Here is a 15,985-nt window from a genome sequence, read left to right as displayed (position 1 = left end):
ATATTACAATTAAAGAATATATAGGATAAGACGTAAAAAGAAATAAATAAGATCTTACCAAAGACTTAACTTCAACATCAGTAAAGCTTTCAATTACTTTTTCATCCATGCAAACTTTTTTAACTCTGAATGATTGTTCAAATTTGCTATTATAATTATTCTTGCACTCAACTTTAAACAGATAGGTCTTATCAATTAGGACTTCAAACTGTTTAGGCAAGTTTGCAGCAACAGTGTTCTATTAAAAAAAGTATAAATATAAATGATGTAACTTAATGAAAAAGAATTATTGTAGATAACAATAATGATTTAAATAATTGGAAAAGAAGTACCCAATATAGAATAGGAAAATATTGATTGTGAATTAATTTGAAAATCAAACAAAATTTAAGTTAAATGTCAACAATATAAGAAGAAATGATTACATATGAAACTTAACCTTGTCTTATAAGTCAAGAATATCAGAGCATGATTTCTTCAACATTGCACTTGCATCACGATCAAATACAACAAAAGTTGTAGAATCCGTAGCATCAATTACACGAAGTTTAAGTTTATACCTAAAAAAAACATTAAAGACATAATGAACATTATTAAGTTTTTATAATATTATATTCATAAAATCTTAATTCTGAAGATTAATAATATTACCTAAGTGTAACCTTAATGACATGTTTGTTACACTTTTCACAAAAAAACATTTTGGAATTAGGATAAACTACTTTGTTGCAGATACATGCTGTATACCACCAATCATCATGATCTAGCACATGTTTGATAGTATCCTTTACTACAAAAGTACCTTCCTGAAAAATAAATAATGAAACAATATGAATAAAAATATGAATGGTAATTAACAAAAAATATTTATGTGCAACATAGAGCCAAATATTTGAACCTATTTAAAATCTTTGAGACCTTCAATTGAACTCCTAGGATGCAGCTTAATGAAATCATCTTCTAAGCTAACTTTAGAAAACAAACAACGTTGGGTAAGAGGTTGAGAAGGAGATTCAGTACTATCCCACATCCTACACTCAAAAAATGTTATATTACAAAGATATACATATATCTATCTATAAACAAAGATATATATATATATATATATATATATATATATATATATATATATATGTATACCTATCTATAAACAAAGATATATCTTATGTATATATACTTACATTTTTTTAAACTTCGTTGCATCTTCACCATCACAGTTAAAAATTATCTTGGTACAATTCATACAGTTTTGAATAGAAACTTTATCTACTAAATCCAACATGTCAAAAACAATTTAAAAAATTAATACAACTGTAATAATCAATCAAAGTTAGTTACCTTGGAAGGTCTTCACTTTGCAATAATGTAAAGCAATGACATGTTGATCCTCTCCAGAGGCCAGAAATGCATTTAACATATCAACATATTGACCAAATAAAGTACACTGCAGTCGCAAACTATTGCATGTTAAAAATCAGATAAAAATAGAAGTAGATGAAATCCATAAAAAAATCAGTAACGAAGATAAGCAGATGAAATTCGCTTACCCATCAGCTTCAATAAGGATGACATTCATTTTGGTCTTGTTCCCACCTTTTTTCTAGCTCTCTCTCTGTTCCAACACCAGTAAAAATTCTAGTGACATCTACAGAAAAAGGAAAAAGTAAGAAAAAAAACATTAACCAAAAGTTAAACGCAAAGAAAAAGAAAAAAAACAAAAATATACTTACTAACATATTGACCTTGTTTCCAAATTGGAAGTTGATCTTATAGGCGTGATTTGTAGTTCTATAAGAACCACCATTACATGAAACACTAAAAGATTGAATGGTGTAAACCTTATCCTCTTTGATTTCAGACTGGAATTTGTATATCAATGTATGTCTAACAAATGCATGGATTAGGACACCCTGCAAAAACAGTTTCATAAATGAAATAATAAAAGCATATTGAAACTTATGTGTAAAACTACAAAAATTAGGAAAAGTAAGAAAATAAAAGTTGTTTATAGTATTAGGAGGGTACCTCTTTGTCTAGAAGAAAAATTTCCATGGAAAATGGAGATTTTCCTTTTGTGTAATATTCACCAAACCATAACCTTACCACACTTGCAACGATGTTCCAACTTTCCTTCTTAGGGTTCAATTCTTGTAAGGAGTGGGTGTGTTTTTGGATAACAGACATGGTGTAACGAATGAGGGAAATTAGACAATAGTAAGGAATGAAGGAAGGTCTGGAGACATGTATTTGTACAAAATAAAAACACATAATAAAAAAATATTGCAAGATCATAAATAAAAAATAACACCATACGCATGCTCTGGTTTTGATTTCACAAATTTAGAAACAATTAGGAAAAGCAAAAGCAGTTTTTTGACATGAGTAAAGATATTTACTAAAACCATACGCATATTGTGGTTTTAGTTAACCAAATGGAGTAAAATTTGGGAAAAGTGATTGACAAACATATGAAGACCACAGAAGAAACTAAAAGTTATTTTTCACATGGCTCAATGTTGTGCAAGAAAAGGAAATATGGCAGAAAGCAGTACAAAAAGAAGAAAAAGGAAAGAACTCACCTAATGCAAACAGTAACATAAATGTTGTAACGTAGATGAAAAAGGAAAGAATTGACCTGATGTCTACATATCAAAAGGCAAACATAAGATATAAAAAAACCTACATAAAATCAAATAAACATAACGTTAAAAATCATGGAAAGGTACGTCAATTTAAAATTTTTAAATTGAATAGTAGGTGGCCATCTTTTTTGAATAAAATTGTAACCTTTTTTCTGGAATTCCAACACTGCCTAAGACAACAGTGGCAGCTTGGTTTGAAATTAAGCTATCTGAGTAATATAGGTAAAAAAAAACAAAATTGAGTAAACCACCATAAGCTTTGAGTAATAAGCTTTGATAACCTATCTTCATCATAAGTAAATTTTGTAGTGAATGGAAAGTAATAGAAACTATAAAAACTACATAAGAATTAAGTAAACCTGAAATGTTGGGGTTTCTTGAAAGTTGAGGTACAATCAGATGAAACTTCAACAGACATTAAGAATAAAAGCTCAAATTACATCCTGGATGGAGAAAAGTGATTTGATTAAACATCATAAACTCAATAACAATGGAAGACATGTTTAATCAAAACATGTGAATCATCAAAATATGTAAAGAACATAACATTGGACTGAAATATGCTTTAGAGTAAAACCCAAGCTTGATACTATATAAAGAAACAACAAAGAGTAAATGTAAGATTTATAGGCTAAAAAACCAATCCAACTTTATGTTTGTTAGTTTTAATTTATTGTCTTGAGTGCATATACAAATGAAGATAAATCCATTAACAGTGAAGCATTTCCTGCTACAATTAATAAGCACCTTTCTCAAGTAATGGAAACCAATAAAAGATTACACAGGCCACAAAAAATAATTTTCAAATAGTATTATGGTGCCAATAAATCAGAAAACACCAACCATTCTTTTGGAAACAAACCTATAATTATATCTTTGAAACAACAATACAACAAAAAAAAAACAATACAACATATTAAAGGCATTCCATTATCAATTTAATTAAATTGTGGAATCTGCTTTTTAGTTTTATTACCTTTAAAATTTTGTTAGCATTATCAACTACTCCTCGGACTCTACTTACCTCAATGCCATATTCAGAACTAATTCACATGATTTGCTTATGACTTAAGATGGCCACAGTTTCTGCAAGAAATTATGAATGCATTTAAACAAAAATAAACTTGAAATCTTGGCATTTCTTGAAAGTTAAGGTGCAATCAGATCAAGGTCATACCAACTAAAATTACATCCTGGATGGAGAAAAGTGATTTTATCATACATGATAATTTTATACAAAAAAAGAAAGAAGTGATCGCTTAATTGTCATTAGAAACTGGAATCCGATATCCTCGTCATGATAAAGGTGTCATCAGAAACTGGAATACGGAATCCTCGTCATGATAAATGTATCTTCTTAGAGTTAGTGAAGGAATAACGCCAAAAACAATCTACACAAACAAAAAAAAACCAAAACCTAAGTTAGAAGAAACCAAAAATAAATGTAAATGAAATTGGAATCACTAACATTAAGAAAAAAAAATTAGGGTTTCAAAATGAGAAGTGAAGAGATCAAAAGAGAAAGTATGATTCAAAGAAGATATGAGATTGAAATGGTAGGGTTTGAGGCGGCAAAGAAGTGGAGAGGGTTTAAGGCGGCAGAGATGTCGAATGCGTTTGAGAAGGAAGAGAGGTTGAGAGCATTTGAGATGGAAGAGAGGTGGACAGCGTTTGGGGAGGCAAAGCGATGGAGAGCGTTTGAGGCGGTGGCAGAGAGGTGGCTAGGGTTTGAGGAGCCAAAGAAGTGGAGAGTGCGATTCGAAGAAGATATGAGATTGAAATGGTAGGGTTTCAGGTGGCACAAAAGTGGAGAGGGTTAGAGTCGCAAGAGACGTCGGGAGGGTTTGAGGAGGCAGAGATGTCGAATACGTTTGAGAAGGAAGAGATGTGGATAGGGTTTGTGGAGGCAGAGTGATGAAGAGCATTTGAGGCGGCGACAGAGAGGTGGCTAGGGTTTGATGAGGCTGAGAGGTGGAGAGTGCGAACGACATGGTAAGGTTCGAGAGATGAAAAGTGAAGAGAGTTGGAAAAAGTGAGAGAGGTGGAAAGTGAGAAAAAGGGCCTGAAAAGATTGGTTGAGAAGACACAATGAAAAATTGCTTTAAGAGGTAAAAAAATTTAGAAATCTGAAATTGAAGAATTCCTAAGAAGATGACACGTGTAAAATTTTGCGTTTTGTGATACTTTCAATTGTATTATAGATAGATTCATAATATCCGGTCGGGATGTTACACAGTGCTACATGAAACCTACGCTACAGATTCACATATAAATATCATGCTTATTGTAGATTCAAATATATATATATACATATATATATATATATATATATATATATATATATATATATACATGTATATATATATATATATGTATATACATATATATATATATATATATATATATTTATATATCGCTCATGCACAACAAATTTTATATCTTTTATTCTTTCTATATTGTTTTTGAATTGTGATTTAAAATGTTCATGTAGAGAACAAATAAGATGAGTTAGGCACAAGTGTCACCTTACCATGTAGTCCGCTATCCAATCAGTTGGTCTCTCCCCAGTTGATACATGTCAGCTTGAACCCAGGAGGGGTTACCTGCAGAACAGTCTCCGAAGCTTAAGTAAGTCAAAGCTTTCAGAGAGTCAAATTAGTGATTAATGAGTGCGTACCTTTAATTACTGGGGTCCACACGTATTTATAGAGCATTAATGATGTCTGATTACCTCATGGGTCGGGCCTTGACTTGGGCTCTAGCTTGGGCTATGAGTGGGCCTGGGCCCTAACCCAGGCCCTTAATACCTATTGCACGTTGGGGCTTCTATTTCACTATGTTTGTTGGAGTTGTCGGCCTGGGCTTTAATCTTACCGGGTCTGCTGGAGTAGCCAGCCTAGACCGGCTACCTACCTTGACGATATGTATAGGTTATATGAGGTGCAGGTTGTTCCTTTAGATGTATAGGTTAGAACCGATACAAGTTAGGCTGACTCGACCTAGGCTAAATGCTTGGCTGCCTTGGTATATGCATTGTTTACTTATTTGGTCGAGTTGGGCTAGGTGTGGTACACCAGTCCCCCAACCTTGTCCGATGGGAGTCGTCGGTCAAGGGTGATATGTGTTGGTTGTGTTGGTATACTAGCGGAACCGACTAGGTGTGTGATAGAGGCCGTACCCCACCAAATTAAAACATATTAAATATAGTATATGAAAGTGAACCAAGTCGTCTCCCAACGACCAATATTTTCATTTAAAGCGAAATTTCCAGATTAACACAACAATAAAACACAAGGGGGGGGGGTTTGGCAAATTCACACAAGTTTGCTAAATTCTAATCAAAACACCAAACTGAATTAAACACACAATTCAAAACGTACTGGTCCCTTGATTCCACTGAAAATCCACCAATCACAGGTTACTAAATCAAGTCTCTTATCCAATTTACTCTCATGAAATTCGAATTAATCAACTATGCGAAAATTAACACAGCTTCATTATGCCATTAAGCATAGCACACATCCTACTTTCAATTTCACACACACACACACAGATTAAGCAACTGTGGCCAAAACCCGAACTCACTAAGCATGACAAGGATTCTGAAATTGTGCAAAATATGAACCCACGATTAAGCATCACAAATTCTATTTCATTCAAAGCTACGGAATTGAATAGGATGAAGAGAAATTAGGAATTGGAGTGCACTGCAAAACATCAACCTCATGGTTTCAAATCAGTTTCTTCAAGGAACCAATACGAAAAACTTAGCTAGACATGGAAAATGAACAATCAAACACTTCAAAACTACAATAACAAAACAGAACCAAGAACCCTAACTTATGAAATCTGAAAAACACAATTTAGGAGCAAAAAAAAAAGAGATTTCAAAGCTTAAATGGAATGCAAAACGGCATTGTCATATATAAATGCGAAAACCCCATGAATGGGTATTGTTCCAAGTCAATAAAACCCACAAAACGAACTGCCCAAGCAAGAAAATGAATTCCGAACATAAAACCCTCAATGGGTGCTGTCAAATATGCATAAAAACGGTAAAAAATGAGCCAAAAACGTGAAAAACCGCAAGGGGGGGCGTCCATGGAAGCTTGGAGAACGAAAATGGAGGTTTTTAAGCGAGGTTGAAGATGATGGAGCGGCTGGCCTCCTTTCATGCAGACCTAATTCGTGGTCATATTACTCATGCCACTCATATTTACAAAACTGCCACTATGCCACTCAGATTTACAAAAATGCCACTCTGGGCCTCAAATGTTGACCCATTGACTTTGCTGACGTGGAAATGACATGGAAATGATGTGGCAATGATGTGGAAAGTCTCTTCAACTAAATATTAATGTCCAAGCTCCAAAATTGCTTCACCCAAATACCTAAAAATAATAAAAAACAAAAATTAGGCTAAATAATGTGAAATTAGTCCAAATTCGGAACAATGGCCCAATAAAGCCCAACAGATGAAAAACACACTAATGATGAACAATTAAGCACTAATAAACTGTCTAATGGGTGCACAAAGGCTAGTGGAATAGGAGAAAATAATGACTCATCAGTGTGGTACACCAGTCCCCTAGCCTTTAAGTGTGGCGAACAGTGTTAAGGCTAAAAAGTGGTAACCGTTAGAAGATAGGTGAAAGGGTGTCAGGGGTCCAATCAAGAAGTTTTGGCGCTGTCATTTTTCAAAAGTCGTATCTTTCGTAATGATGGTGTCGATTGGTCTGGGGTTTTATTTTGGCGGGAAGAGTTTTCGTCGTTTGGGACCCTGGACTATAAATATAGGTTTGAAAACGGGTGAGGAGTTACTTGTTTCGTTTGCGAGAGTTCTGAATTCAGAGATCTTGTGCGCGTCATACTGTCTGACTAGTTCCCAATTTCAACCGACATCTTCTCGTAAAAACTAAACCAGGTATGTATAGTAGTGGTAGCGTGTCTACGTCTAGTAGTAGTGAAAGTACCGAGTCGGATAGAAGTAAGGATAGGCAACTTGGCGGAGAGGGTACGAGTTCGAGGGTTGTTACGAGTGGGATGCCAATGGAGATTGTGAGGGAGGATCGAGAGGATCCCCTCGAAGAGTTGGAGGAGAGCAACTGGCCGGCGAAAGGTGGCTATGGGTGGGTAGCTGCTGACGTTCGTGACCAATCATCTTTGTTCAGGTGGTCCCGTCTGCTGAACTCTTGGTTAAACTGCACACTTGTCATCTCCAAGGGTGTCAGTGGGGACATTGTTTCTTTAAAGAGGGTGAATGCTATCGACCGGGTATGCCATGGGCAGGAGGGGGCTACCGAGAAGTTTTTCTATATGTATATGTGCCACTTTTCTCAACTTCATGTGCGATTGCCATTAGACGATTTTACCATGGGCGTATTGCGGGCATTGAATGTGGCACCTACACAGCTACATCCGAATAGTTGGGCCTACTTGCAGGCTTTCCGCATTCTGTGCCAGTCCCTATACTTGGAGCCCGCTCCTTATGCTTTCCTGTAATTTTACGACACCAGACCTCGGCGGCCAACTACTTGGTTGTCTTTGATTACTCGCCCCAGCATCAGCAGACTGGATGCCTTCTCCCAGTCTTTCAAGCATTTCAAGGATGGGTACTTCAAGGTCGTCGTTAAAGAAGGAGGAAAAGCTTATTTTTTGAACGCAGACAGAAGCGCCAAGTTCCCTTTTAGTTGGCGGAGGAGGAGAAGAAGGCGGTCGATGTCGACCCAGGCCGCTTACTTGGGGTAAGGGTGGGGAACTTAAACGAATCACGCATAAGATAAGGGTGTTCGACCCAGACCGCTTACTTGGGGTAAGGGTGGGAAACTTAAACGAATGCAAATCAAAAGAAACATATAGAAAGTCGTATAGTTGAGAACCCTTCTTTTTATTTATTGAATAGGGGTGCCTCGTTAAAACCTCCTTGGCTAAAACCCTCCTTAGGGAAAAAAGACCAAGTGAGGAAAAAAAGTACACCCGGGGTTACAAGTATTGGTTTGATTATAATACACACTCAGCTGAAGTAGAACTTGAGGTGGGATACATTCCAAGTGTTGGGAATCTCTTCCCCAGATAATTGTTCTAGGCGATAAGCTCCTCCTCCTGCATCTTCTCGTATGCGGTACGGGCTGTCCCAATTGGCGGAGAATTTGTCATCGTTCTTCTTGGCGCTGCTGGCCATTCCCCATACTAGGTCCCCGATGACGAATGATCGTGGACATAATTTTGCATTATACTTCCTGGCAGCTCGTTGTTTTGCAGATAAATTGCGTATATGGGTTTTTTCTCTGAGTTCGGGTAGAAGGTCAAGATGTAAGGCCATGTTTTGGTGGTTGTGGGTTGGGTCGTATAGTTCTCGACGCAGGGACGGTTCACCAATTTCTACTGGTATCATGGCGTCTGCACCGCAGACTAGGCTGAATGGGGATTCATTTGTTGATGATTGGGGGTGCATCTGTAAGCCCATAGTACTTCTATTAATTCTTCGGGCCATCGGCCTTTGGCGGTATCCAATCTCTTGTGCAGCTCTACGAGGATGACTTTATTTGTCGCCTCTGCTTGCCCATTGGTTTGTGGATATTCTACAGAACTTGTGATGTGTTTGGTGCCTAGGCCAGTGTAGAATTTGGCTAACTCCTTGTCAATAAATTGTCGGCCATTGTTTGTGATAATGGTATGTGGTACACCATATTTGCATATAATGTCCTTCCACACAAATTGTTGGACTTGCTGGGTCGTGGTAGTAGTTAGCGGCTTGGCTTCGATCCATTTAGTGAAATAATCGACGGCTACAATTAGGAATTTTACCTGCCCCTTGCCGGGTGAGAAGGGGCCGAGGATGTCCATTCCCCATTTAGCGAATGGCCATGGGGACAATATGTGATGTAGTTATTCTTGTTTCTGGTGAATAAGGTTGCCATGTTTCTGACATGGCTTGCGTTTCCTGACATGATCTTGGCAGTCTGCTTCTATGGTCGGCCAGAAGTATCCGGCTTTAAGAACTCTAGTAGCCATGGTGCATGCACCGGAATGATAACCACAAATTCCTTCGTGTAGCTCTTTAATGATATATTGGGCTTGCTCTACCGTGACACACTTAAGTAGGGGTTGGCCATATCCGCGTTTGTAGAGGTCATCGCCTATCATGGTGTACCTGGCGGCCTTAGCCAGCCAAGTTTTGTCCGCGTCGAGGGGGGGTTGCCAGTTTTGAGGTATTGAATGTAGGGGGTGGTCCAGTTTTGGCTTTGGGAGGGGGTGACGTTGTTGGCTGGGGTGTGGGTTAAATTTTGGCAAGTGTGTGTGATGGAAGGTGTGGACAGTGTTTGCTGTAGTAAGGATCGGTGACGGTTTTTGAGCTTGGTGCTGGCCAATTTGGAAAGGATGTCGGCCCTGACATTGTCGGTTCTTGGGATGTGTTCGACGCGGACTTGTTCGAAGGCGGATTGAATGACTACACGGACCAGATGGTAATATTGTAGAAGGATGGGGTCTTTGATCTGAAATTCGTCATTTAGATGACCTACAGTGAGTTTGGAGTCGGTTTTGCACGTTAACTTCTTGACGCCTACTTCGCGGGCTAGGGAAAAGCCGGCAAGGATGGCTTCGTATTCGGCTTGGTTATTTGACGTTTTGAAAGCAAAATGAAGGGATTTTTCGATGAGGATGTCGTTGGGGCCTTCTAACACGATGTCAACGCCAACACCCCTTGGATTTGAGGAACCATCTACATGAAGTGGCCACTGGTCCTCTATGGGTGTTTGTTGTAGGTCGTTGATGAAGTCTAAAAGACACTGGGCTTTGATGGGACCGTGGGGTTCATAGTGGATGTTGAATTCTGATAGTTCCACGACCCATGATGACATGCGTCTGGCTAGATCTGGTTTTTGTAATATTTTTTTGATTGGGTAGTCGGTCTTAACGGTTATGGTGTGGTTTTGGAAATATGGGCGGAGGCGGCGTGCCGCGTGAACCAAAGATAGGGCTAGTTTTTCTACCATTTAATATCTGGTTTCAGGATCTTGCAATGTTCTGCTCACAAAATACACAGGATGTTGTGTGCCTTCTATTTCTTGAACAAGCGCGGCGCTGACGGTATAGTCGGTGGCCGTGATGTATACCAGCAGGGGTTGACTGGTGTCCGGCTTGTGGAGGATAGGTGGGGAGGTTAGGGTTGTTTTGAGTTTTTGGAAGATTTGTTCAGAATCATCAGTCCACGTGAACCGGGTGGATTTCTTTAGGAGTTGGATTATAGGTTGGGTTTGTTCGGCTAGTTTGGGTAGGAAACGAGAGATGGCTGTGAGACGGCCAATGGGACGTTGGACCTCCTTAACAGTAGTGAGGCTGCGCATTTCGATGATAGCCTTGCATTTTTCAAGGTTGGCCTCTATGCCGCGTTGGGTTAACATAAAACCAAGGAATTAACCCTAGTCAGCGCCGAATACGCATTTATCGGGATTGAGGCGAAGGTTATATTGGCACAGCGCGGAGAACACTGCTGACAGGTCTTCAGCGTGTTGGTGATGACTTGGGGACTTGACAACCATGTCGTCGACGTATACTTCGACATAGTGCCCCGTTAGGTGGCTGAACACCTTGTCCATTAGCCGTTGGTAAGTTGCCCCAGCATTTTTGAGGCCAAAGGGCATGACACTATAGAAGTAGTTGGCATCACCCGTGATGAAGGCGGTTTTGTGCATATCTGCTGCGGCCATGGGGATTTGGTTATACCCTGAATACGCATCCAAAAAACTAAGCACCTTGTTTCCTGCCACGCCATCCACAAGTCGATCAATGTTGGGTAAGGGGTAGGCGTCGTGAGGGCAAGCCTTGTTCAAGTCCGTTTAGTCTACGCACATCCGCCATTTGCCATTGGCTTTCTTCACCAAGACAACGTTAGAAAGCCAAGTGGTGTATTGAGCTTCTTCTATAAATCCTGCACTAAGTAGCTTGTCGGGTTCGACCTTGGCTGCTTGTCGCCGCTCTTCACCAAGCTTGTGTTTTTTCTGGGATACATAGCGGGCTTCTTTATATATGGATAGTTTGTGGGATGCCACCTGGGGGTCCACTCAAGGGAGGTCGGCAGCCAACCAGGCGAAAAGATCTGTGTTGTTGATAAGGATAGGTGTGATGGTGGCACGCTCGTCAGAGTTTAAACCGGTGTCTAGGTTAATAGAGTGACCATTGGGAAGCTCTAGAGGAGAGGTGTCCTCAACTGGTTCAAAGCGGATATCCCGGCCTATTCTGGGGTCAAGGTCTTCGCCGGATAGGGCTATGCTGGAACCAGGGGGTCGTTTGATATGCTTGGTTTGTTGGATTGGGAGTTGTGGTCGCAAGTTGGCCATGTAGCATTCACGTGCTAAGCGCTGGTCGCAGTGTATGGTCAGGATGTCGCCAGATGGGGCAGGAAATTTCATGGCCAAGTGAGGGGTGGAGACGACAACGCCAAGGATATTAAGGGAAGGACGACCTAGGAGGATGTTGTAGGATGTTGGCACGTCGACGATAAGGAAGCAGATTATGATGGTTTTGGTCTGGGTTCCATCCCGAAAGACGGTGTGGAGGTCAATGTAGCCCCGGGTGAATACTTGTTTGCCAGAAAAGCCATATATTGGCTTGTCATATGGGACCATGGCGGTGTTAGGAAGTTGGAGTTTTTGGTAAGTGGCCTAGTAGAGGATATCAACAGAGCTGCCCTGATCAACTAGGACTTTCTTGACAGCATAATTTTTGATTTTAATAGTGATGACCATGGGGTCATCTTGTTGGTGGTCGAGGCCATGGAAGTCATCATCTATGAATACAATAGGAGGCATACGACGTCTTTGGTGGGAATGGGTGATGTGGTTGATGGATTGTATATGGCGGAGGTGTCTTTTTCTGGCAGAAGAGGTGGAGCCTCCGCTTGCGAAGCCACCATAGATGGTGTTAATGGTGCCTCATAAGGGGGGGTCGGCAAAGGTGATGTTGGTGCGAGCGGGCTCTGGTTCTTCATTGTTGGGTTGGGCGGGGTGTCTGTGGTGATGGAGTCATGTGGTGGACGTTTGTGGTCGGGTCGAGGGGGGTGACGGGATCGAGAGGAGGAGGAATGGTCGTCTCTACGGATGAAGCGGCGAAAGTGGCCAGCACGGACTAGTTCTTCTATTTTATCCTAGAGTGCTTTGCATTCTTCTGTAGTGTGGCCATGGTTGCGGTGGTAACGACAATATTTGGTCATGTCCGCGTTGGGGGGTGTGGTTGTCTTGCGTGGTGGAGGGATTAGATCGGCTTGGAGGGCTTCGTCGAGGATGCAGGAACGGGCTACGATAAGGGGGGCGTATCTGGTGAAGCGAGGTTGGCGGGGTTCGCGTGGGCGGTGGGATGGGGTTGGCGGTGGTGGCTGCGTAGTCGTTGCAGAATTTAGTGTGAAGTGTTTGCATTTCCTCCATGCAGACATAGTCAGCGGCACGCAACTTGAGTTCGTGCATGGAGGCAGGTGGGTGGAGATAGACGTTGTTGGCGAAGGGGCCGGGTTGTAGGGTAAGGGTCATGCACTGGAGGATCATCTCCTGATTGAGGTGTGGTGTACGAAGAGCCGCTTTACGGAAGCGATCGATGAACACTCTGAGTGGTTCGTTTGGTTCTTGTCTGATGCCTAGGAGGGATATGGTGGTGGTTTGATGGGGACGATTGTCAGCAAAGTGGGTGGAAAACATGTGGGAGAGGACGTCGAAACTGTCAATTGAGTAGGGCGGAAGAGTTGTGAACCATTCTAGGGCAGGGCCTTTGAGGGTGGTGGGGAAAGCTTTGTAAAAGATTGCGTCTTGGGATGTGTACAAGGCGACGTGGGTGATGTAGACTTTAAGGTGCTCGTCAAGGTCGGTGTCGCCAGTATAACGATCCAGGGTGAAAGGTTCCCACTGGGCTGGAAGAGGGGTGTTGGCGATAAAGGTGGAGGTGGAACGGGGTGGTTGATCATAGCGGGAAAGGTGGAGGTGATGTTGTGAGGGGGAATGTGGGTTGTCAAAAGGTATTGTGGGTTATGGGGTGGAATATGTGTGGTGTGTAGGGTGGTGGGTATGTTGTGGGGGATCTGGGTGGTAGGGAGGGTAGCGGCGGGGTTGGGGGTGCGGTAAGCCCTGGTTGACCAGATGGAAAGTGATGGGGATGGGTAGAGGGAACGGGTGTCTGTTGGGTGGTGGTGAAGGTGTGAGGGGTGGGATTGTATTCAATTTCTTCCTCTGTGGGCTGGAAGGCCGAAGACTTCACAGCTTAAGAAGTTTCTTTGGCTTTTTCCTTCAGATTGGGATCAGCCTCGATCCTTCGCCTCAGGCGAGAGTTCTCTTGCCTCAATGCCTCCATTTCATCCGCGCTGCGTTTCTTCAAATCCGCGAGTTCTTGTTGCATCTTTGCTTGGCCGTCTAGGAAGGCGGCCAGATCAGGGGTGATGCTAGGAGGTCCAGAGGGACCAACATCTGCTTGCTTGTTCACTCCAGCTCTGCTACGGGTGGAAACCATCTTCAGAGAAAAACGGGTACTAAAGGTGTTCGTCTCGTGCCCCACGGTGGGCGCCAATTGTTCCTGTAGAGAACAAATAAGATGAGTTAGGCACAAGTGTCACCTTACCATGTAGTCCGCTATCTCTTCAGTTGGTCTCTCCCCGGTTGATACATGTCAGCTTGAACCCATGAGGGGTTACCTGCAGAAGAGTCTCTGAAGCTTAAGTAAGTTAAAGCTCTCAAAGAGTCAAATTAGTGATTAATGAGTGCGTACTTTTAATTACTGGGGTCCACGCGTATTTATAGAGCATTAATGATGTCTTATTACCTCATGGGTCGGGCCTTGACTTGGGCTCTAGCTTGGGCTATGAGTGGGCCTGGGCCCTAACCCAGGCCCTTAATACCTATTGAACGTTGGGGCTTCTATTTCACTAAGTTTATTGGATTTGTCGGCGTGGGCTTTAATCTTACCGAGTCTGCTGGAGTAGCCGGCCTAGACCGGCTACCTACCTTAACGATATGTATAGGTTATATGAGGTGCAGGTTGTTCCTTTAGATGTATAGGTTACAACCGATACAAGTTAGGCTGACTCGGCCTAGGCTGAATGCTTGGATGCCTTGGTATATGCATTGTTTACTTATTTGGTCGAGTTGGGCTAGGTGTGGCACACCAGTCCCCCAGCCTTGTCCGATGGGAGTCGTCGGTCAAGGGTGATATGTGTTGGTTGTGTTGGTATACTAGCGGGACCGACTAGGTGTGGTACATAAAATATTACAATAGTCAAGAAAAAAATACATTTAAGTGGGAGAATATTAATAGAAAGATTGCGAGGGAGAAGGGTTTATAGGTTGTTATTAAGGGTTTTAGAAATCAGGGATGGAGAGAAACAAGAAGAGAGAATAAGGGTGCAAGATTTCAGCAGCTGTGGTAGAGAAGAGAAACATTCCAAAGAGACCCATTAGGTAGGGGAAGCCAACCTTATGTTTCTTCTCTTGTTGTTAATTTCTATAATTATAAAATACACTAGTTTGTTGTAATACTTTCATGACATCTCATTTTCATAGTATGCTGGACATAGTTTTTGAATGACAATTTAGAGTAATTATGCCTCATAAATGCATTTGCTCAATTGTGTTCATTGTTTTAGCAAAGCCACTAGTTGGCCTTTCAATTTCAAATTTTCTTTTCCTTTATCAAGACAGAGAACATAGATTGCATTTGAATGAGCGTTTAGTTATTTTAATATTCAGTCCAACGTTTTTTAAGGCTTAAATCTATAGAACTGCAAATATATGATTTGATTTAAGAATGTTCTATGAAAAAGTATATTTGTTTTGACATAATGATTTATGTCATTTGGTTTTATTTCTTGCTTGATATATTGTGTTGTAATTCTGCGGTTATCTTCATTGGATGGCATAAATCATCTTTATGTCATGTCAATTTGTTGTGTTCTTAATAGTTTGTCGTTGTCGTTGATCATGGCTTTAAGGAATTTCAGTTTCATCTAAGTCTTGTAAATACAATTCTAGGAAGGAGATGCTTCTACCTTAATAGTTGTGATCTAGATTGAACGTTAATCTTTTGTTCCCAATAACAGTCAAATAACTAAGTTAGAGAATCTAACGGTACAAGATCATATAACTGCACACTTTTCGTAAAATGAAGGTTCCTACTTAGTTAACTGGTGGATTGAGCTGAAATTTTAACAGTTGATCCTTAACACATCGTTCTTGACTTTGACTGGTCGAATCTTGAATCGGAGCTGTGTAGTGAGAGTATTTTTTATCGCAAGGTTCTTGTAGTTTGGTTGTTGACAACATTGACCTTTGTTAGTTGTTTGGTTTATAACTTTCTCTATAGTTATT

At 40.8% G+C, this 15,985-nt stretch overlaps 1 protein-coding gene across 1 annotated transcript; it reads right to left on the bottom strand.

Annotated features, from left to right (window-relative positions):
* Positions 1-445: 445 nt before the first annotated feature.
* LOC146882189 (uncharacterized) lies at positions 446-2,184 on the bottom strand. Its single transcript, XM_085667315.1, has 6 exons — positions 2,026-2,184; positions 1,727-1,910; positions 1,594-1,645; positions 919-1,031; positions 803-806; positions 446-560 (listed from the first exon to the last, which is right to left on the bottom strand). Exons 1-6 carry the CDS (start codon positions 2,182-2,184, stop codon positions 446-448), a joined length of 627 nt encoding a protein of 208 aa, XP_085523441.1.
* Positions 2,185-15,985: the final 13,801 nt, after the last annotated feature.

This window comes from Vigna unguiculata, chromosome 10 (genome assembly GCF_037176805.1).
Source record: "Vigna unguiculata cultivar grain cowpea cultivar isolate G323 ecotype 2 chromosome 10, ASM3717680v1, whole genome shotgun sequence".
In the NCBI taxonomy this organism is placed as follows: Eukaryota; Viridiplantae; Streptophyta; class Magnoliopsida; order Fabales; family Fabaceae; genus Vigna; species Vigna unguiculata.
The sequence above is the reverse complement of the archived record's forward strand: the minus strand, read 5'-3'. Positions and strand labels throughout refer to the sequence as shown.